Source organism: Strix uralensis, chromosome 21 (assembly GCF_047716275.1).
Source record: "Strix uralensis isolate ZFMK-TIS-50842 chromosome 21, bStrUra1, whole genome shotgun sequence".
Classification (NCBI taxonomy): Eukaryota; Metazoa; Chordata; class Aves; order Strigiformes; family Strigidae; genus Strix; species Strix uralensis.
The window spans coordinates 10,709,903-10,732,885 of record NC_133992.1 but is presented as its reverse complement, the minus strand read 5'-3'; the positions used below and the strand labels follow the sequence as shown (position 1 = coordinate 10,732,885).

Genomic DNA, 22,983 nt, shown 5'->3' with positions numbered 1-22,983 from the left:
TTTAACCTTTACCTAAATGAACTTACAGTACTGCATTTTGAATAGTTGCCTCCAAATTTTACTTACACTGGATTCCCATTACTACACAGTAATAGGCTTTTATCAGGGAATATTTGTGAATGTGTTGTTTCAGAACTTCCCTTACATGCCAGCCAGTATTTTTTCTCAAGTTTCTCCCAGACCTAGCAAGTTTATAGTGGACTTTCCGTATCAAATGGCTTTCCACATAACAAGATTTTTATTTCTGACCTGTGATGATGGCATGTAACACCAGTATCCCCTTCTTTTCAATGGATCCGCTATACTGGTGATGTAATCGTTCTGGTGTGAAAGCACATCTCTGAGGGCTGCAATTTCATCTTGTAAGTTCTCAATTTCATCTTTGTTACCTGTAAATTAATCACATTTTATAGGCATATAAGGCAAATGATTAAGTCACAAATACTGCATTCAGCTTTCCCCTCACTGTTATCCTGTTAATCTGAAATATTAAAAAAATGCATTGCTGAAGGAAACAAACTAAGCATTTTTATACAGCGTAGACATACACTGGCCCTTGCAAGTTTAAATTTTAAGATTGTAGAAATTCAGGTTCACATACAGGTAAATGATAAACTTTTTTCCTTATATATAGATATTTGACAATGTTCTAGAGCAGTGTAAACTGAAGGCATAGCACAATTAGTGTTTTCTAAGTAGCTGCAAAAAGTGTTGTTAATACAAACTAATGAAAATTTACAGGCTGTCATTCTGATTTTCAAACTAAGGAAAAACTTGCACTAAATTTCCAGATGTCACATGGCATGCCAACTGACAAAGCTGGAAACCTAAAAGGGCTGGTGCCACTGCTGGTCTTTAACCATCCATTTCCTCCATTCTCCATATTTGAAGAAGCAAAGACCCATCTGCTTCACAAACTGCACTGTGTCTTGCTGTTTGCTTCATATCCATAGATACAGAGGATCCACTGAAGCACAGTGATTTAATGTATCCTGTACAGGAAGCTATCCTGAACAGTTTATCCCCCTAGAATAAACTTGCAGAGCTCTGAACAGCTTCTCAGATCAAACAAGTGAGAAATATGGAGAAAGTGAAGTCTTCTCATCCATGCTTATCTGCAAGAAACGGAGAGAAAAAAGATTACCTGTCCCAGTGTTATCCAACAACCATCTTAAACGGTCAATTTCTGCTTTTTGTTGCTCCATAGCTTCATTTAATTTATCAATTTCAAACTTCTGAGCGCTTGATCCAACAGTCTTCTCGCCAGCTTTCTCCATTTCAAGCTGAAACTATTTAAAATACAAGTTTAAAACAAAGTGAAGCACTTCAGTTTAAATTAGATTGCACCAAATCTTTTTCAAACATGCCCATCCGTCCCTACAAAAATGCTCATTCAGCAAAATGCACGTACCACCCTGACGTGGCAGAATTGTTCTTCCATCCTCTCATATGACCGAGGCTTACAGACAAAGCCATGTAAAGGCACTTAAGTGATAGTTTTACTTAAAAGTGGGCTACTCTAGCCAGGGAAGTTTTTGTATTGTTCTCTGGCAGATGTCAGGGGAGGGAAGAACATTGTGACTTGGGAAAACTTGAGGAAAAAGGGCAGGGCACACACGTCTAAAGATGGCATTTTCAGAAACTCACTGAACAAATATACCTAAGTATTTTATCCTCTTGATATAATAAAGAACAAACATCACTGCAACCTACTTGTTCTTCCTTCTCTTTGAGGAGTTGTTGTAACAATTCTATTTCTGCTTCTGCTCTGGCAAGATCCCGGGCTGCACGAGCTGCCTCAGCACAGAACTCTTCAGCTTCCTCAATCTCCTAAAATTGACATTTTAGTTCGAGCTTTAGTTTGCAAGAATACTTCACAAGCTTGCAGATGTCTCACGCAGCTTTGTGAAAAGCTGACTAATAAGAACCATCAGCACTTGTCTGTTCTGGAATTCCAGAAATTGGCAAAGCTTATGGAAAATAATGTTTCTCCTTTAACTTTACAGCTTTTCTACAGAGATGTTTGTACGTAGCCAAAAATGGTTCCCAGAACAAACTGCCATAGTCCCTTCTTCTGCTTTCCTACCTTACATAACAATGTATTATTTATTTGACTTCCAGTTTACAAGAGATTAACTTGCCTCTCCCTCACCTTCTAACACACAGCAAGAACGCCTGTCCATACCCAAATTTACTCCGACATTCATCTACTATATTTCAGGATGAGACTGTCCAAACCAAGAGCTCCTGTGCAGCAGGACAATTCAGAATAAAGCTCTGAAGCTGAATTTAGAAGACAACACCAGAACTGCTCCCACTACGATGGCATTCAAAAGCACTACTTATATACAAGCAACTAATTATCAGTGTTGATTTACCTCAGCTCGCTCCTGATTAATTCTCTGAACAGTCCCATGAAGAGCCTTTAGCTGATTTTTAGCAATGGAGAGCTCTGTAGCTGCCAGTTTATCTGAAGTGATGATTGCTCTCTTTAATTCCTTCAGTTCTTTATCTAGACTGACAAACTGCATTTGTGCCCTGGCATCTTCTATTTTTTTCTGAAACCAGGAAAACAATAGGTTTTATAAGTTTAAAAAGCAGCATGGAAGACAGGCTTTCTGTTGGTATGACTTTTTACCCCACAAATATCCCATGTTGTATTGTATGCATAGAAGTAACAGGGAAAAAAAAAAACACTAAAGCAAGGACAACCAATAAAATTTAAGGAAAAGAAAGATGTTAAATATATAACCTCAGTGTTCCTTCCTGTATTTGATCTATCTTAGAAAGCAAAATAATTCAGAAGTTTTTGAACCTTCGTGAGCACACACAGTGCACAGACTGGTCCTTATTCCTACCCTTTTCTCTAAATCTTCCAGTTGAGCAAGAATAGTCTCTTTCTCTTCATCTGCCTCTTGGAGCTGTTGATCAGCAAGGCCCTGAATTTCTTCCATGCTCTTTATTTTTTCATGTAAATGTTGAATTTCATTCTCTAACTGATGGACCTTGTTCTTATTCTGCCTGTTTTCAGCTTTAACCTATAAGTGAAGTAAGTTAGAATGAGTAGCCAGAAATGTATTTTTTTTCAACCAAAAGCCACCCCTATTTTAATGATGTAAAGAAACAGCTTTGTGACAGGTGGTTACCACCATACTTTGTAGCAGAAGGAAAAAGAACTGATTTGTCACTCTAACTATTACATTTCAAACATGCCCATTTTGGTAGTAGTATGTACAGTGATCTTTCAAGGATGTTACTGGCTATGTTTTTCTATCCATAATTCAACTATTTTTTGCCTCTCAGCCATATCATTGAGCCAAAATTCTAATTCACCAAATAATCAGGCAAAAATCATAAGGACTATTAATAAAAAAATAATAATAAATCAATTCTGACTCCACTGTTACATGAACACCAAAAGTGGATCTCTCCTCATCATACAGCTAAAATTAGAGATTGCTTGTGGAAGTTTTAATGCACATTAAACCCTTCTCCTCCAAGCAACATTTTTTGCAAGCTTTATAGAATAAAAGCCAACAAAAGGTTGCAAAGGAGCACGTGTCCTGTCAAATATACAATTACACACTTATCAAAAAAAAGCAAGAATGGCTGATGTGTTTCACTACTTCTACAAGAATTTCACAGGGTGCACAGCACAGAAGTGGTCACTTATTTGGTTTTCCTCTTCAGAAGCTTTTACCTGCTTATACAGTTTCTTTATAATGAAAATTACTACATGACACACATTTGTGCACAACAGGAAAATCAAAACTCTAGTAATGGTTAGTATTCCTATTCTAATCACAAGTGACAGCATCCTGCTCCCATGTGAGCTGTCAGTGTGCTTCTGACAAGCAAACGTATTAGTCTACCTTCAGTGAAATTGTACTCTTCTGAAAGATGGAGGGTAGCAACACTGCATCTGTAGTGAAACTTGGTCCTTCAGCTGCAAGTTACCTTTTTTACTCTAAGCTGAAATTGTCTTACTCTTGCTTTTGTTGTTTGGATACGTGCCTGTCTATATTTCTCCTGTACTTCTTCCAGTTTTTCCTGCTGGGATACCATTTCTTCCTGCAATTGTCTCTGTCTAGCCCATGCTTTCTCTTTTTCCCTCTGAGCATCAGCAAGGATGTCATTAAATTCTTTCTGCAGATTTGCAAGGCTTTTCCCTAAAACATCAGCTGAATTCTGACATCTGAAAGAGAAACAATCCAGGTTCCAAGACAGAAAAATAGTGATTTTAAATTGTGATATCAGATACTGAAATGATGCAGCCTAATACAATAGTACAAGTTTAAGAGATCAGAGATCCAATGTAAATGAATTCAGGTGCAGCACTTACCACATTACACTGCACAGACAGACCTCTATACCACTCTGTCTTTGTTTATGACCATTCTTTGCTGCTGGAGACAAAGATGGAGAAAGGTTTGCCCCGTCCCTTGCAGTGAAACCCAAGAGGACTGTGTATTTCCCTCAGTGATATAATTACTGAGCTCAGGTGATGCTCTCTTAACAACCCCAGGGTGCTGAAGTTCAAGTTTGAACTGCCCCGAGTTGCACTCAGGATGCAGCACATGTACCTTGTTGCTCTCATGTACTTACCACTTTCACATGCACAAATCTAACACCATTTGTACTTTTATTGTACTCACTTAATCTCTCCAACTCCTGTCTGAAGCTTTTGCTTGAGTTCACTTATACGAGCTAAGACTTCCTCAGGATGAATTAAGTTACCAACAGCATGGTTTAGCTGATTCTGAAGATCTTTAAGCTGTTGTTTCAGAAGATTATTGTCTCCCTTAAAAAAAAAAAAAAAAAAACCACCTATCCACACAACTGTAAGTAAACAAATGCACAAATGATAAAAGCTAGAATTTTTAATATCTAGTTCTGTTTTGGGGGTTTTGTTATTGCTGTTGGGTTTTTGGAGGGTTGGGGTTTAGGTTTTTTTCCTTTTCCTGTTTTTTAAATAAAGAGTCCAAACATTTTTTTCAACATGGCTTGAACCAATACATAGAACAGTTTATCAATCCCTCTGCAATACAACTGAGCAGCTCTGAAATTGTTTCAAAGGTTAATCTAAGTATCTAAAAAAGACAGGAAAAAAGAGACTGTGGTGTGGGGTCTCTGGACAAGAAAATTAAAGTCAGAAAAAGTCATAAATAGTACTGAACTTCAAAACAAGATTCACACACAATCCTTTAAAATTCTTAGTACTTTCCCCTTGGGGGAGTGGGGAACCACACTGCATATCAGGTAACTTTTTAAAGGCAACAAATACTTTACCTGCAGTTGTTTGAACTGAGAAAGGAGCTTATAATTTTGTTGTTCCTTCTCTTCTGCTAGTTGTGCTTTGGCCAGAGCATTCTCTAATGCTTGCCTTTCTTTTTCAAGTTCAGCTTGTAGGGCTGACAGTTCCATCTACAAACACAGAAAACCTTCAGATAACATCCCCACTCCCAACCCCAACCTGTCACCCACTACATAACAGCTATATTTCTTAAAATAGTAACAATACACCTCCTAAAAAAAAACCCACCAACAAAACAACCCCAACCATCCCAAACCAACCCATCATCTTATATACATAATAGGTGTAATTTCCTAAATCCATCATCATCATGACTTGTACTGTAACTTCTAATCTAGACCTTGCATGAGCCTGTCCTACCCACCAGGTAAGTGACAGATTTACATTTTATCAGTGTTCTACAGAGAGCTTTCAAGTTTCTCCTGAAACATTAAAACTTGGAACGGTTAGGGACAGAACACCATGCTTCACTGTTTTGCATTTTCCTTTCTGCCTGCAATCTGACACGTGCAGTTGGAATGAGTCTTGCAACAAAACCCCACCATGTTGATTTCTGATGAGTGGAAACTGAACCAAAATAGTAGTTACTGTACATCATCATCATCCACTAATCCAAATAAGGATTCCCAACAGTAAGATAAAATGGGACTGTACAAATCACAGCATACATTGTTCTTCCCCAGCAGAAAGCTAGTTTTATAATATATTACTATTAAAAAAAAATTGCTATAGAACTCAATTTTTTATTACAAAGAGCAAAAGCAAACTTTGTCTTTCACCTGCTACTTTTCACAGGACTGCTTCAGTGTTATTTCTTTGATGTGTGCATGGTTATCTCTTTCCAAAAAGATGCAGATTATTATTTTCCCTTTAAATATGGTGAATATTCCCTACAGGCTCCCCAAATGATCTGCACCTTGCTTAAATGCAGAATTATAAATCCTAGAAAACTGATACCACCTTCCATTTGGGGGCACACCTAAACCAACAACTATTTGCAAGTCAATGTTGGAAATGCGGTATGGGGGAAAGTCTGGTTGCCCCTTGTCCTGGGGTAGATTACCCCTTTGGCAGCCTGAGAGCTCTGTTCTTACTTGGCTAAGTTGCTTCAGTCTTTCCAATTCTTCTTTTTGCTGATTGGCTTCTGTATCTCTGTCTCTTAGCTGGGCTTCCAGTTCAGCCTCATAGGCACTGATGTCCCCTTGTGCATCTCTAAGCGATTCATTTATTTCTCGCTGCTCTTGGAGTGCACCTTCTAGCATTGTAATTTCCTGAAATTTTACATTCATTTTAGAAATATGTACACAGGAGAGCCAGGATTTCTTCTGAATACATTGCCTCTCTTCCTCTGTCACTCTGGAACTCATCATCACTGTGACAGCTGACAGGTCAAAATAGACACTAACCCTAAACATCAAAACCTAAAGCTAGGTGCCGCTACTACATACAAAGATCAGGTCAATGACACTACTGTGACAGACTGTACAAAAAAATCTACACTCAAGTCAGAGACACGTAGCTTAAAGTGATACACATTTGTCCCTGGTATTAAGGTTTACATAAAACTTATCAGGATACTAACACAGCTCTCTAAATAACTGGCTGATAGGACAGATGCAGCTAATAATACACACCTCCTCGGCTAGTATCCAGACAGTTTTCACTAATGCAATTCACTGTGATATCAACTGCAAATCCATTTTTAGGAATGTCTGAAAGGTAAAGCCTGCTTTTCCGAGACATCTTCCATAAAGTACAACTTTACTGTATGTCTCCTGCAACTGGTTTTAAAGCCCGAATTCCGTTCTTAATGTGCGTGGGAACGTCTAATTCAAGTTACCATACAAAAAAATTATTTTATCCAAGACACTGTGCTCTGCTATTCCAAATTTGGTCATTTGCTTACTTTTTTTAAAGTTTATTCTTAGGTATCTGCATTTGGGAAGAAAAATAGTATTAAGCCTTACTTTTCTCATATTTTCTGCATCCATGGCAACTATTTCCAGGTTGTTTCTTTCCTCCTCTAGATGTGCCAATCTTTGTAGCAAAGATTCTTTATCCTTCTTCAACTCCTTACATTCATCATTGGCCTGTTTTGCCTGACACTTAACACTTTGCAGGTATTCCTGTAATCCAGTGATAATACTTTCTAAATCCCTTTTCAGTGCTTCATTTGTTGCTATTTGACCTGCAGAAATGCAAAACAAATTTGAGATACTTAAGAAACCACACTTATTTATAAAACAAACAAAACTGCCTCTGTTAATCATCTTTAAAATGTTCACCTATTGGAATATATAGTAATAACAAGTATCTAGAACTCAACCAGAAAAAGCCTCTTTTAAAGGCCAGGAGTTCCCATGTTAATGTATTCACCTGACCACCGGAAGAGTTAAAAAGAAATCACACTTCTTTGTGCATTCCTGCACCTCACTGAAGATAACACTCGCTACCTTTACACCTCACACATCAATTTTGTTTCAGTTTTTACATTCATATTCTTTTGTGGGATATTTACTTTCACATAGATGAGGTATATAGTAAATGTATACATAAATTTTGTTCATTGACTTTATTAAGTCAGTTTCCAAAAGCTCCCCCTCACCTTAAGAGAAAAAAGAAAAAAACAAACCAACAAATCCTGCAAACGACCTTCCCATGTACGGTGAATATACTAAAGAAAAAATTAAAAAAAAAAGATTTACCTAAAGACTCCTTTTAGATCGGTTAAGAATAGTTTTTCAACCTTTTCCTAAAGGTTTCCTGTCTTTTAATTTAAGCAAAGATAAACAAAACTGAATCCCCAATTGTCATGTCATCCTAAATACAAGCAATACTGTAAAACAAAAAAGAAAAGTCTACCATCAGTGAGCTGTTGCTCCAAGTCCTTGATTTCCTCAGTTTCCTTAGCAATCCTAGAGAGCATTTCATCCAGGCGACTCTCAAGCTGTTTGTAATGTTTATTCATTACATCAAACTGCTGCTCTTTACTTGCTTTTTGAGCTTTCATGTGAACCTGCAAATTAACAGTTGGAAAGGTAGTGGGAAAACATCAGTACAGATTTTAAAAGTCCAATCAATATTTTAGCTCAGTTCTGTAGTGCCTTACTACTGGCAGCAGAAGTCACAAGTGCAGTATATGTTGTGGTGCTTGGGGTTTTTTTTGTTATTTTCCCTCCTTACTGTCCCACAAAGAATCCCAAATAGGCAAGCAATCTGTGTGACTAACAGCATCGTTAGTCTCCCCCTTGCCTAGGCATGATGAATAAGGCCTGCATTTAGAAATTATTACTCATAGCTACTACCTATCTTCCTGCCTTTACTTTTTATTATACCATTTCCTCTTTCAGTCAAGAACAAACATGATTTCCTCCAGAAGCTTTAATCCTGTCATCCTGCATTGCCTTCACAGCAGATGATGCTTTAGAACATGTCAGGTCACCACCCGAAGGAAAATACTCTGAACAACAAGCAAGTCAGGCCAACTTTGTAGCTAAGATTTACTTAAAACAGTTTTTTGGGTTTTTTAATATTTTCTGAGAAATACACTGTATTTCTCACTGTATTTCTCTGTATTGCTCACGCAGACTTTGGTCAGGACTTCATGCATTTAGTATGAATTTAGCTGATTGTTTCAGCTGTATACAAAGCTTGGTTATCAACGCTATAGTGCTATCTGTTTCTCACTGGTATGAAATGACTCACAAACAGCTCAAATGCCAGAAGACTTAGAAAAATACAGAATTATACTGTCATGATAAACAGCACCTTTTTTCTTACTACTCAAAAAAATAAATCGAGCTACCATAGAAATTTTAAAGTTCTCAGAAAAATCACTTATAAGACTGCTTCTGTAACAGAAGTAATGGGTAAAAACATAGCTTTCTGTATTTTTTTGAAATGGATTAAACCGGAAGTTATTTTTAACATTCACGTTAGTACAATTCAACTTGTCACCTTGTTAGCCAGACTACCATTCGGCTTTCAAAAGTGAAATTTCAACAAGGAAAACGCAGGGAGAGGCGCTGCTGCTGAGTCATTTTGCTGCAGCATGTCACAGGAGAGCGGTTAAAAAAAAAAAAACTGAACACTTACAGCTTTGCCTTTGTCTTTTCTTCCTTCGGTATCACTTGCAAAACGCCCCACCCCTGATCTAGAATTCATCTGACTGAAGAACCGATCCCTTCAGCATAAAAAGCGATTAAGCAGAGTCTCTCATCCTCTCGGCAGGCTTCTACTCCCGCAGCAGCTCCGGGCCGGGGGAGCGCAGCGCCCGGAGCTCCCTGCCCGCTCCGGAGGGGCCGGCCCCGGCCGCCGCTTCCTGTGTTGTGATTTGAAGCGGGGGGCGGCCAGCGGGAAGGGCCGGGCTGGTCCCGGCAAAGGCCTGGCCGGTAGCGGAGGGACCCCGCCGGAAACGCGCACAGCCCTCCTAGTACTTAACAGCTGAGAGAAGGAAAAAAAAAAAAAACCAACAAAAAAAATCTTTTTTTTTTTAAAAAAAGCGCATTTTTTAAAAATCTTTGCAGGGCTCAGCTGAAAACAGGCGCCAAACATAAACAGTCTTTCTCTGCATTCTTAAAAGCATCAAGCTGGCCTAAAAAGCTCTCATTTAAAAAGCCATCAGCTTTTAAACTAAATTATTTTTTCAATCGTGCTTAAAAAAAATTCTATAAACATTTGCTGTATCTGAACACAACTCAGAAACGAAAAAATCTTGCTTCCCTGGAGATCAAAAAAATAACATTTTCTGGGTGCATCCAGCTTTGCTCCAACCCTGTAACGTGACCTCTGAGACCTTGAATCTATCCGTAATGACGGGACTCTATGTGACAGCAGAGGGGGCATCAGTCCCCACAAAAAGGCAGTATAAATCTTTTCAGAATTAAAACTCTTTATTGAAAATTGACTCTAGTTTCAGGATGCTGAACTACTGTGTAACACCAAAGCTGCCGCTGCCTGCAGCTCACAGGCTGGAATATTAATGTAAACTGTCCCCACTTTGGCCAGGTCAGCCACATCTGCTACCCCAGACAGCTTTTCTGGGCTGACCTCTCGCAAACAGACTTTTGTGTCAATGCAAGAGCTCTCTGACAAAGCAGGACTTCAGCTGTAGGCCTCCAGCAGTTACACAGACCTTTAAAATTATTTAAGGCCGGATTTGACAAAAAGATGCATTCAGGATTTCTTACACAGAAATTAATTTCCAACACTCTGCAGAGCATGTTTTTGCAAAGCATAAAGGTCTAGTCCTTAACGTGCTGCACAGCAACTGCATTGAAAATTAGCTGCCCAAGTGTTTTACCAAAGTTGGTTTTTTGTTTGAGCTTTTTTTTTTTAAATTGTGAGGAGTTTTATGTTTTTCAAATAGCAGCTAAAGAAACAGCAAAAGTATATATAACTCATGAAATAGGCACAACAATGGTAAGCTGTTAAAGTAGCTTTTACTACATTTCTCACTACATGAATATATGCAGTACATAAAAACTTAAGATTTCAGTTTTACTTACATGTCTTGGATCTTCAGGATTTACAGAAGCAAGAGAACTCTCCAAGTCTTCAAGCTCTTTCTGTTTTTTCCCTATTTCTCTTTTCTGTTTCTCCATTTGTTTTTCCAGTTCTAAAGCTTCCTTGCGTAGCTGATGCAGGACTTGAATCCTTTCACTCAACTGCTGTTCAAGACCTTCCCTGTTGGCCTGTGATATCTGGAGATAGCATTAGGAGGTTGGCTAAAATAGTTTAATTGGAAATACACAGCTGATCAACGACATTTTTAAAACTGGTTGCCTAAAAATGATTATTCCTAATTTTGAATCCTCTTTATTTTCTTAAGATAACAAAAAACTCACAGGACTTTCTCAGAAAGAGAAAATAGAACGACAGTTTGCTTATGATTTCATAACATTAGTCTACCATACCAAGAAACGCCAAAACCCTCATTTTGACCATCATCCTAAAGTGTTTTGTTTTCAAACAAGACCTCAAAATTCTCTTGTATAATTCCTTCCTGTAGTCTTAAGACGACTATCTGGAATATCTTTTTTTCCCCCTCCCACAGTTATGACTTCTTAAGTTAAAATATGGAAGATCCTGGTCATTGATTTTAAGGAAAGTTTAAAGACTAAAAATAGCAATAATTTATGACAGTTGTTGAAGAAATGGAAGATACAATTTTAGTTTAATGCTGATAAATGTTTTAAAATTAATTCTTGCTGCCAATTATGTAGCTATATTGCTTATTATTAGCTGCACAACTAAACCTACACAGTTACAGTCCTTCCTGAAAGGCCTTTTCTGATAAATAGATAAAGATATACAACCCATACAATTATATCAAGGTTCAGGTAAAACCTCCTTTCTTGTGGACATGTTGTGATGTCACCAGCACTGCTTAGGACATTGTGCCATTACTCTGTTACTTTCTGCTCTGTCTACTAAGGCTTTAAGGAGCTGTAAGCTTATAGTTATTGGAACTGGGAAGATACGTTCAAATTCAAATCCAGGTCTCCTGCTGCGTAACGCAGTGACCCCAAACTGTCCACTTACTGCAGTACTCAAATGTATATTTATGTTCTTCCAAAGTGTTCTGGGGAAAGTTAACAATTATTGTCAGCATCACATGGAACATATCTAGATGCAATTAACTGCACTACAACTCTTGACAGCTTATTTATAAAGAAGCTATCTAAAACCCATAAGATTTTTCTGGTGCATGACAAATGGATTTACATAAGTACAATAGTCCCTTTAAAAAAGAACAAGGAGAAAAAGTTATATTTTTTACATCAACATTGCTTTGAACACTTTCCCTTACTATTCTCATAGCAACTTTGCATACTTTTTTCTGAGCCAGAGCATCCTCCAGTTGTTGCAGTTCCCCTGTTACTTTCAAAACTTGTTGCTCTGCGTTTCCTACTGCACTTTGCAGTTCTTCTAATCTTCTTTGTGCTGCAGACAGAAAAAACAAAACCCACAACATACATTATGATATTCTGTATAACATTGATATGCATGTTTTCTGTTAACACGTTGATCAGAATGCATTTTCATAGAACAGTGATAATCAAAGCCCAGAGAAACCAGAATGTCTGTCTAAAGTTTTTTTAATGAGTCTTATACAATTAAATTAATGCATCAAATATGAAACCTCCCTAGCATTCTTTTTTCAATAATATTTAATCTTTTCATCCTGAATTATCTTGAAATAATATCAAAAAGAAATTGTAAGTTTTGACCCAAAATGCATCAAGTAGTGTTTAGAAATTACAGCACTTACTGCCTTTGACATATTATTGCTATTATGTTAAATATGTGTCAAGCATTTAATCAGTGGAATAAACTACACTGATATACGTATTTTAATTTTAATTTGATAAAAATTAAGATTTTACCTGAATGAATCTTTTTTTCTTTACCCTCTAGTAGTTCATCTAGAGTTTGGAGCTGCAATTTCAGCTGGCGTTCCCTACAGAAGTCATCTTCAACTAGTGGCATTTTTCCAGTCTCCATCTGCTGAGCTTTGTTAGCAATGTAGTCTTCTCTTATAAACATATTTCTTTTATACCTGGCCTTGCCAATGTATGGGCTTTCACCAGGTACATTATCAAGTTCAACATCCTGAAATGTATGAAGCAATATGTCTTTGTATCCATCTCAGAAGTATGGTTGCAGTCAACTCATAACATACATTTAACGCTCTTAAGCATATAAAGGAAAACCAATTTGATATTAGAATAATTAGAAGAAAACAGACTACACTGGACTTGTTTGGTCTTGAACATTCTTGTTATTTTATAATGGAATAAAAAACAAACCAACCTAACCAGGGTATGATTGGTTTATTGCAAATGGATAAAGCAAGTGGATATTTAACCAGAGGATTTTGTCTTAGTATTTTAGACAATAATAATAGAGATTATACTCGGTCCATTACATTGTTGCACTTAAACATAAACTAAAAAAAAAAAAAATCATTCATAGTTAATGATTATTGATCTTTATATTTCTTGTGCAAACTCCTTTCATTCAGGCATCTCTACAATTTTTTTGCAAGTATGACAAAGGTTAGCTCTACTAGGAGAAAAAAAGAACAGAAAAATGACACAAATTCTAATACTGTCTAACTCAAGAACATTCTGGCTTGCGGAATTTCTCCAAGTGAAAGGGCCTCCAAAATTAAGCCAGAAGAAAGGGCTATCATTTGGTTAATAATAACAAGAAAATGTTCACTGACTACTTAGCTAAAACGTGTAAGTATGTATACTAATATTCAACACATTAAATGTCACTCAGATTCAGTTTAGTTCAAATCTTGTAACTTGATTTTAAAATTAAATTTTGGTATTTCATAACTAATAACTCTTAATAAAACAGTATCTATTAGAATTACAGAAAAACTATTCAGTTTTCTATTTTCCAAGTTGAAAAGCAAGAGAAACAGCAATGAAAAGATCCATTATTTTTAAATTATTACCTCTGATGGAAAATAATTCAACGGCTCAAATTTTGCATCAATCTTATAAAACGCCAGCTCCTGCTCCAATTCATACTGCTTCTGGCAAGCTCGGGTTAGCTCCATTGTCTTCTGTTTTAACTAATAAACCAGTAAGTAAAGTAAGTTGCATTCATTCAAATATCATTATCACATACATTTCAATTCAGTAGAGAGCAGGGCAAGGCATTAGCTTTGATACAAAGCTCATATCAGAAACTTAAGATGGTGTATTTTGGATCAAGAATATCACAAAGTGCAACTTTATTACAAGAGACAATATGACGACTAAGAGTACACAAGAACCCCACAATTAATACGACACAAATGATCACATGAAAGGCCTTTTAAGTTCACATGCATCAAAGGTTTGAAAATAAATTTATCACTAACTTAGCATAAAAAGTAATTTGGGTACAATCCTTTAGCAAAATCTACGCCAAATAAATGTATTTAATGCTACTAATGAGCAGTGAGAACTATTAATCTTTGTAAAAGAAACAAAATATCTCAGTTGTCAAGTGTATAGAGCCTATGCATTTCATTTTTAACTTAGCCTCGTGCTAGTTAGCTTTTTGAGTTTTTTTAAATAAAGGTCCATCATGTGATTTCCTTTCAAAATCAACTTTTCATGCTGAATACCTGAGGGAGAACATGCAGCAAAACTCCAATAGACAGTGGAAAGCAGGACTAATGAAGGAAAAGAAATAGAACAGACTGGAATAAAGAAAAGGCTTAAAGAAAGATTTTAAAGAACAATATATGTCAAGCAAAAATTAACTGTGTTTTGAAGGAGGGAAAAAAAAGAAAAATGAAAATTGTATCCAAAAACCACCGTGAATATAAAGTCTCACTGTAACACTTTATACAAATGTTTCTACTTCAGTACACATGCAAATAAATCCTAGAAATAAAAATAACCATGCAACCCAGGAGCACAGTGGGGCTACCTTTAGTGAGGAATAAAGGCTCTGCGGAAGGGGAACTGTGACAAACCAATACACCAGCTAAAGGAAGAAAGAAGCAAGCACAGTTTGTCACCCAAAGGATAAGAGTGGGGTTAAGTTGCAAAATACTGGCTGCTAAATCTCACTATACTGAAAACTACATTTTAGAAATAGGCTGCTGGTTAGTGTGTGTCTGTTCATAGAAGAAACAGCTATAGATATATTAGCTACAGAGATTCTGAAGGATAAGATTTTAGAGGACAAGTTGTAAGAAGATAAAAGCCATCTATTAAGTTCCTATCACGTCATTCACAACTGAGCACTCTCAAGTCAACAGGACTTTTCTTGCATTTTATAGCTACCAATAAAAGACACTTGTACTTTATTCACATCATCCTAAAATCTTAGGTTTAACAAGTAAACTAATGGACATTACCCAAAATAATAATCAAGAGGTATTACTGACATATAACTTGTAGGCACACCTTGGTTTTGTAAAAGCATTTAATATTTTCCCTTATTGCAGCAGCACTTTAAAGTCCGAACAACACAGGAGATTCAGTACTTGGCAATTTAGCAGCTAGAGGATACTTAACCTTTCATTAACTGACAAAATTTTAAACAAAAAAGAAATTGCTAGAGACAAACAAGTAAGTTACTACGAACTATAAATTACAGGAGTGATACTGATTGTTGGCTCAATATACTTACTTTTTCCACAGAAAGAATACTGAAGAACTGGTCAAGAAATAATCACTCTAGAAGTTGAAGCACCTAAGTTTTGTTTCTCAATTTTCAACATAAATCTCCATCCATTTGAACTCTCACGTTGACAACTCTGACAACAAAACTATTCCAAGTATTTTTCAGTGCAAGTGATTATCTTACCAATTCATTTTTGGTGTCCAGGTCCCTTTGTAGGTCTTCACAGCTTTGCTTCTGTTGCAAAGTCTTTTCTTTTAATGATTTGTTGACCTCATCTTGATGGCGAAGTTGCTCGAGCACTTTGCACTGGTTAAGTTTAAGGTTCTCCATCTCTTTTACTGTGTTTTCCAACTCTCTTTCTAATTTTTCTATCTCTTCTGAAAAACAAAAGTAACAGAAATTTTCAAATAGAAATCTTCTCCATCTAAACTTAAATTTGGTGTCATTCACTATAGTTTTAACATATCACTATTACCTAAATTAAACCTCTGTAGAGCTTCCTGCCTATCGTGATTCGTCACTGGCTGTCCATCCAAGCTTTCCAGTGCTCGCAAGTGGAATATGGTGTACAGGCGGTAGTGAGGCAGATTTACAACTGGATTATCAGCAAGGAATAGAGAAGTCAGATCTTGTAGAGGCTTTAGTTTAGCTATATCATGGAGCTAAATCAAAGACAAATGGAACAATGATTAGACATCCTTCCAAGAACAATTAAACTCCCATTACTGTATTTCTGATTGTATAGAATGTTTTATGTTAGGTTCATCTCACAGGATCTATTTTAACCTTTATGCTAAAGTGGAATCTCTAAAAACCTACCAAAATACACAGTGTTATGACTAAAGTAACTTCCTAAAATCCAAGTCGTTTCTTCTATGAAAAAATACCCCTGCAAAGAGGGCAAATTTCATCAAGCTTGACCTTGGAAATTTCGAAATAACAAGGCCCATGGAACCTTGCATTCCCCCAGACTTGTAAGAGGGAACTTTTATCATGAGGAGTACTCGAACAAAGCTGGTTCATCTCTCCTCCTAAGTAGCATGACTCCTTCAGGAATTGTATTAAGGGATCTCATTTCATAGACACCCTTTTGTAGCTGCAAAACATGGAAATTAACCTGGACAACAGAAGTAAATCTAGTCACGTTCTAAATACAAAAGGTAAGACAACGTATTATTTACAGGTCTCCAAAACCATGTAATTAACTTATAACGGACACCACCAATAACATGTAAAAGTCTTCACATTTTCACCAAGTTTTTCCTAAGTTTCCAAAACTTGTGCTGTCCTGAACACAGTACAGGCTTATGCTTTGAATACCTGGCACAAAAGGAGAGTTTTTCTGATAAACAACTACTAGACTCACAACAGCTGTATTTTACAACAGACTTTGTGGAAAGACACTTAAATATTATTCAGAATAAGTCAATCAATGTAAATATACCAGCTCACTTCACGAAAATATTCTGAACAATTATTGTTCCTAACCATAATCACTTACTGATGATACTTTATTCTGTTTCAAATTAAGGATGCGCAGGGATCTCAGTTTCTTCCCTACCCACACAGGAACATGCTCAATCTCATTCCCTGCAAGGTTCAGCTTTTGTAGATTATGCATGTGTTCTATACCTTCAATTTTACTGAAAATAAGAAGAAAACCATAATTTATCACGAACCATCGCAAATTTACAGTGTAACTGAGGTATTATGGATAAGCTACAGCAAAATCTGTCTCAATTATCATCCAAGAGATTAGCAAAACCAGTTGCTTACTGCCATGGACTCACAATTCAAATTAAATGACACCATCTGACTTTCAAGTACTACATTAAGACCAAAAAAACCAACAAACCACAGGAAGACTTTCTTGCTCACTGTGGCAAAGTTTTACTTGTAAAATATTTTTAATATAAAAATGAAGATATGTAATGTATGGTAATTACATTTTAATTTGCAAAATCTGTTCTTTTTCTCCTGAGAATGTTATAGGACACAGATGAACCAAAATAAAGATGTTTTGGGGTTTTTTTTCCCCATACAAAGGAAGGATAACTGTAAACAGACAGCATGCAGAACTAAATTTTTTTAGTGTTTTCATTAAAACAGTAAATAGCTCATGAGGAAAACATACTAACTTTTAGTTTATTTGGGCATTTATCTAAAGATATGAGTATTATAACAAAGTACAGTAGAATGTGCTATTTTTTGAGTAGGAACCAACTGTATATAAGTAAAGTCTTATAACGTACAGCAGTAGCTAAAAGCTACTCTGACCTTTTCAGTTCCTGTTGAGAGAGGAAGTTGTGAGAATGCAATGTGTAGAAATGCTGGTGTCTTGCTTACTTCCTATTGTTAACTTCTCTGCTGAAATTCCTGCTTCTCTACTGCTGTCTCATATAAAGATCATAATAAACAGAAATATTAAAGGAAACAAAGAATTTTGCTATTGTGTGAACCATTACCCTTCAACATTTTTATATCCCTCAGACAAGATACCAGACTCTCAAAACAGCGGAAGTGAAAAAGCAATTTAGTGAGTTTATGGCCTGCCTGATCAAGCCCATTCAGCTTTCTCTTCTAAAAGAAAACTTCTTGTATTACTTGTAATAATATGCAGTAAAAGTTTAATTAATTTTTTAATGCATCTAATGGGGTTACTGTACACTCTTCATTATGAAAACTTGCATTTGGTTTTCTAAGAAAACAAGTTTAACTGCAGCCATGGTACACTAACAGCACTTCCCAGAACTATTTAACCTTTCAATACCTAAGAGCTTGTGCTTTTTAAGAAGATCTCACCAAAGACTGTTGGTCTTGACATACAAGTGATGGAAAATTCACCTTAACTGTTCACACCTGTGAGAGAACTCACTTAATAAGAGAATGGCGGCTTCATTGCATCTGGGCTTACCCACACCATCAGTGTTTCTGCTTACCTGATTTTGTTGTAAGACAAATTGAGTTCACGCAACTTCAGCAGTTTATCCAACTTCTCAATCTTCTCTATTTGGTTGTTACTAAGATTTAGTGTCTCTAGTTTAGAGCACTTCTCCAAATTTTCTATGTACTAAAGAACAGAAAATTAATTCCTCAGCATTGCAGCTTTCTTTTTTTTTGTTTTAAGAGAAAGGCAGATTTCTTTTTTTAACAACCACCTATTCACTAAAAAATACAAAGTATTCTAACATTTTCTTAATCGCAGTTTCACTGTTGCATTCTAAAACCCTGCTTTAGGTGCAGTCTTCTGTAGCGTCGGAAGAGGAAAACTAGATTTTAAATTTACAGTGGACCAGTCTCATCAAAAAACAACCAACAAAACCAAACCAGCACAATCCAAAAGCTAAAAAGTTACACAAATGGACTGTGTTCTAAACTTCATTCTAACTGATCCAAAATTTTTAATAAAACATAAAACCAGACCTTTACTAAGAAATAAATCAACATGAATTTTTATCTTTGTTTAATTACTAGTTATTTTCAATAACTTACCTTAAATTTCTTGTCCCCATCCTTTGGGGAAGAAAGATTCAGTGAGCTTATACATGCCAAATTTTCTTGTTTTGACAGACCTTTTATAAGGGGTTCAGTTATGTACCTAACTCCTGGACTAATACCATTTTCATCTGAAATTAAACAGAGAAACTACCTTCAGTAGTGAAAGAATTAGTGATTTTTATGTTAGTCTTTTACTTCACACTGAATACTGAGAAAACATTGAAAATTATTCCCCCCCACAGGGGATGAGAAGAAACAGCACACCAGAAGCATTTTACAGGAAATGACATGTTAAGAGTAAGCGGGTATAGCCTTTTGAAACAGGCACAGTATGCCTCTCCCTTTGCCAGTCTTCCCCCCGGCACAGAATGTAAGAAGTCTCATTATTCTACACAGCTTTCATTATGATCATTTCCACATCTGAGTACCAAAAGATGAAAGCAAATTTTTCAGGATTCCTTCCAACAGATCATACATCTTTAATCATACAGTTCCCGGAACACTGGCTTTTTATGCTTTTAGTATGTATTTTTATACCAGCAGTTATTTATACAATACCTTTATGAAACTTATACTCAAAAGCAGCTTCTGCATTTTCTGCTCTTAGATCAAGTTCTAGGTGCCTCTGCTCCATGCTTTTGCAAGCAGATGGAGGTGTCTGTTGGCTAAGAGGAGATGGAGATCTGGTACTTGAACTGACAGGAGACATAGGACTAGGCGTCCGAGAAGCTGACATCTGTGTTTCTCTACATAATGCTTTTCTCACAGACCCTTTCTTCATTGCCAAAAAAATGCAGAATATCATATGACCAATATCTGGAAGAACAGAAATAAACATCAATCTGTACATAAGTCTAAACCTTAATGGTTTGCATGCCCACAAAAGTGCTACAGAAGCATGTTGTTTAAGGATATTAGGTGCTTGCTGTCTCAGTATCTATGTGCTTAACAACACAATTTATCACTTCAGAGGTGATATTTGAAAAATTGTCTTTTTAGCATAAGAAAATATTTCCAGCAGTGATATGGTACCTAAAAAACACATCTAAGCCAATTTTCCAATGGGTGACAGCTTCCAGTTTTCATGGGCTAACACATACTCGGAGGAATGGTATACCAGTTTACTTACACCATTCTACAGCACACCAGGAACTGGGTAACTGCTTTCTGTTTTGTAACTCATCTTGGTACCTGTCCTGCAATTTATGGTTTACATTAGGTCTGTGAGGCCTGAAGATACTCTTAACCCAGACTAACACAGAGGACGGAAAGAGAGGACTAGGATCCCAATTGTTTTTACCGAAGCTAGAAATCAGCCATTTTGCAGATAGAAGAGCAAATACAAGCAAAAAAAGGCAACAGAGGAAAAAAAAAAAAAGTTAGTTAAAATCAGTCTAGGACTGGCACTCCTTCAGCGTTCCTCGTTCTGCAAACCAGTTATTCCGTGACTGCCTGGGAAATTCCAGAGAATGTTAACAGAAACTTCCTCTAGTGATGAATATATTTCCCTAGGGGTAAGCGTAGAAGTCATGTACATGTTCTTCTGTGCGTCAAAGCCCTTGTAGCAACCACCGTGAAGGGACAGGTTTTTACTAAAACCTAGACCCAGTAAACAAAAAGCACATTTTAAGATATGTTTTAAGACAGAAATGTATGCTTTTAAAGGAACTTTGAGCTAGATGAGTGATTACATTGTGTCTTGAGAGGATTTTCTTCATTAAAATGGTTTTCCTGAGTCTTCAAAAAGAAAGAACGAAGGAAGGAGCCACTCTCTTCCAGCCAATACTTGGAGGCACAACTCATTCAGGGCCAGGGAAGTGAGACTGGAAGGAGCAGGAGAGGGAAAAAGATGATGGTGAGCTAGTGAAAAGCTACTTTGGGAACTTTTTTCATGTTTTAAGCAAGGCAGTTAAGACATTTTAATGCGGTTTCTTGAGAACAGATTTGTGCTTTTGCAATGAAAACCACGACAAAACTCTCCCGTTAGAACAGGAGGAAAGGGGGGAGCGTTAAGCTGACCTGGCCGCGGAGGTGCGTGCCCTGGGTGTACCCCGCGCCCCGGCGGGGTGCAGACGGGCCCTCGGTGCTGCCAGCCCCCCCCCTCACCTCCCCGGTTAACGGCTGCGCACCCGCCACGGCCGCTCCATCCGTGGGGGCCACAGCCGAGCCACCGGCCTCTCCCGCCACGGCCGGCCCGCACCTGACAGGATGGCGACCGCCCCCCGCGGCACGGTGCTGCCGGCGGCGCCGCGGGCAGAGCTCCCCTCCGCAGAGCCGGGCTGTGCGGCAGCGCCGCGCCCGCAGTGAGGCGGCCGGGGAGCGGCGATGCTCGCTGAAGGGGGATCCCGGTTCCCGCCGAGGGCGGTTCCCCTCAGGCCTCCGCTTTGATTACCTGCGTTGACATGGTAACGCCGTTTCACCGCTTCCCGCTCGCCGCCGGGGCAGTGGCGGGCCGGGCGGCCTCCGGGCGACCCCGAGCGAAGGCACCGGCTCTCAGCGCACCTCTTCCTCCAACTCCCTTCACTCCACCGAGCGATCGTCGTCTCCACCAGCCGTCAAGGCCCGAGGTGCTGCGGCTCCTTTAAGAGCCCAGCGTGAGGAGCCGAGCCGACGCCATTTTGTGTCGGTCTGGGCCGGCGGCGGGTGGACGGGGGCGGGGCGGGCCCTCGCGAAGCCACGCCCCTCCGTGACGGCGCTTTCCCGCCGGTGATGGCCCCTGCGCGCGTGCGCTGCTCTCTCCTCTTCCCGCCACCAGCGGGCGCTTCCCCTCAGCTGGGCGGGGCCGGCTCCTCAGCTGCGGAAGGGTAGATTCGAACAGGTTTTGTTCTAATTAAAGCCCAACTCACTGTATAAATAGCAAAGTCTGCACTGGTGATAGTTTGTTGGTGTTTTCTTCTTTTTGTCTGTGCTTTATGTATCTGTATGTATCATATATTAGCATATCAGTGTAAAATTGTTTTACACTGTGCATTGGAAATACTACATTTGATCGTGATAATGCAGTAGGCCACTGTTTTCGTAGAAGCATTCAAATAAATCTGGAACGGTTTTGGCCTGTGTTAGTTGGGAATCTGTACAACAAGGTGTGAAATGTAGGGTTGAAAAATCAGTAGGCTGTATCTGAAAAAAGAATGTAGGGAAGGGACATAATTAGAGTCAAAAAACTTTTCAGAATATTGTTAGACTTGGCTTTTCAATGTTCTTCACTGTTTGCTTATTATTGTTTACATACCACTCATGTAAACTTACTTTATGAATACTCATTGGTATGTAGCAACAGATATTTGGGCTGTTATTTTTAATAATATTAAGCACCTTACATTTTATAAGATTCTGTTCTATTTTGCTTCCCTTGTAGCTTATTGCATCTGTTGAGAAACCCAGGTTGGCCTTCTTGTAATTTAATTTTATATTGATCAGAAATAGTTTTGTAAATGTCTTTCCCGTAAAGCTTGCCTTCAGTATTTGCTTAAACTTCTGAAGGTTTGCACAACTTTAGTTTAACTTTACATAAACTTATTTGTAGAGGTCCTATGCTTAGATATCAGGCATGCAAAGGTTTTGTTGCCAATTTTTTTTTTTTTTTGCAAACGCTGTTTAAAATAATACATGTTGTAGATGTATTGTGCCCTAGTATTTTCATACTGCAGTTTTATTTGTAATGGAAGTACTCAGAAAGTTGGCATAATCAGGAATACAAATGGCTAAAAGAAATTTGCAAGTGTAGAGTTATTTCAAAACAAATAAATGAAAACTTCTGGTCTAAACATATCAGCACATGTTTGATATTCAGAAGCTTTTTCTCCTTCAGACACAAATTTAAAATCACTTTGATTTAAATGAAAATTTTTTTCTGACGGACAAACTGAATTAATTTTTGGTTTGGGTTTTTTTTTTGCTACCTCTGAAATTTTTTTTTATGTAGCCATTAAACAGAGAGAAAGTTAAGACTAACATAGGATTGCTCTGGACATATTCAAAAATTGAAATCCTAAATTTAAAAATTCCTAAGTTTAGCTGTTCTGGCTTCC

General features: G+C 37.7%; 1 protein-coding gene across 12 annotated transcripts in view; it reads right to left on the bottom strand.

Moving 5' to 3' along the window:
- CNTRL (centriolin) overlaps positions 1-21,592 on the bottom strand; it is a 39,026-nt gene extending 17,434 nt beyond the window's left edge. For 3 of the 12 annotated variants that reach the window (XR_012631853.1, XR_012631854.1, XM_074891387.1), the window contains exons 1-21: positions 19,511-20,432; positions 18,947-19,080; positions 18,394-18,524; positions 16,956-17,097; positions 15,930-16,116; positions 15,638-15,831; positions 13,785-13,904; positions 12,703-12,928; positions 12,150-12,259; positions 10,822-11,016; positions 8,177-8,330; positions 7,282-7,502; positions 6,409-6,585; positions 5,290-5,424; positions 4,656-4,801; positions 4,015-4,195; positions 2,859-3,038; positions 2,379-2,558; positions 1,714-1,830; positions 1,145-1,289; positions 250-389 (exon numbers count right to left, since the gene is read on the bottom strand). Coding sequence is in view for 8 of the 12 variants with exons in the window: in XM_074891387.1 (XP_074747488.1) it covers positions 250-389; positions 1,145-1,289; positions 1,714-1,830; positions 2,379-2,558; positions 2,859-3,038; positions 4,015-4,195; positions 4,656-4,801; positions 5,290-5,424; positions 6,409-6,585; positions 7,282-7,502; positions 8,177-8,330; positions 10,822-11,016; positions 12,150-12,259; positions 12,703-12,928; positions 13,785-13,904; positions 15,638-15,831; positions 15,930-16,116; positions 16,956-17,097; positions 18,394-18,524; positions 18,947-19,080; positions 19,511-19,802 (3,507 nt within the window). In the remaining 4 variants the exon portion in view is untranslated. Of the gene's footprint in view, positions 1-249; positions 390-1,144; positions 1,290-1,713; positions 1,831-2,378; positions 2,559-2,858; positions 3,039-4,014; positions 4,196-4,655; positions 4,802-5,289; positions 5,425-6,408; positions 6,586-7,281; positions 7,503-8,176; positions 8,331-9,409; positions 9,574-10,821; positions 11,017-12,149; positions 12,260-12,702; positions 12,929-13,784; positions 13,905-14,752; positions 14,810-15,460; positions 15,537-15,637; positions 15,832-15,929; positions 16,117-16,955; positions 17,098-18,393; positions 18,525-18,946; positions 19,081-19,510; positions 20,443-21,344 lie in introns of those variants that run through there. The other 9 variants (XR_012631856.1, XM_074891392.1, XM_074891388.1 and 6 more) reach the window with 8 other exon arrangements.
- Between the last annotated feature and the right edge of the window lie 1,391 nt (positions 21,593-22,983).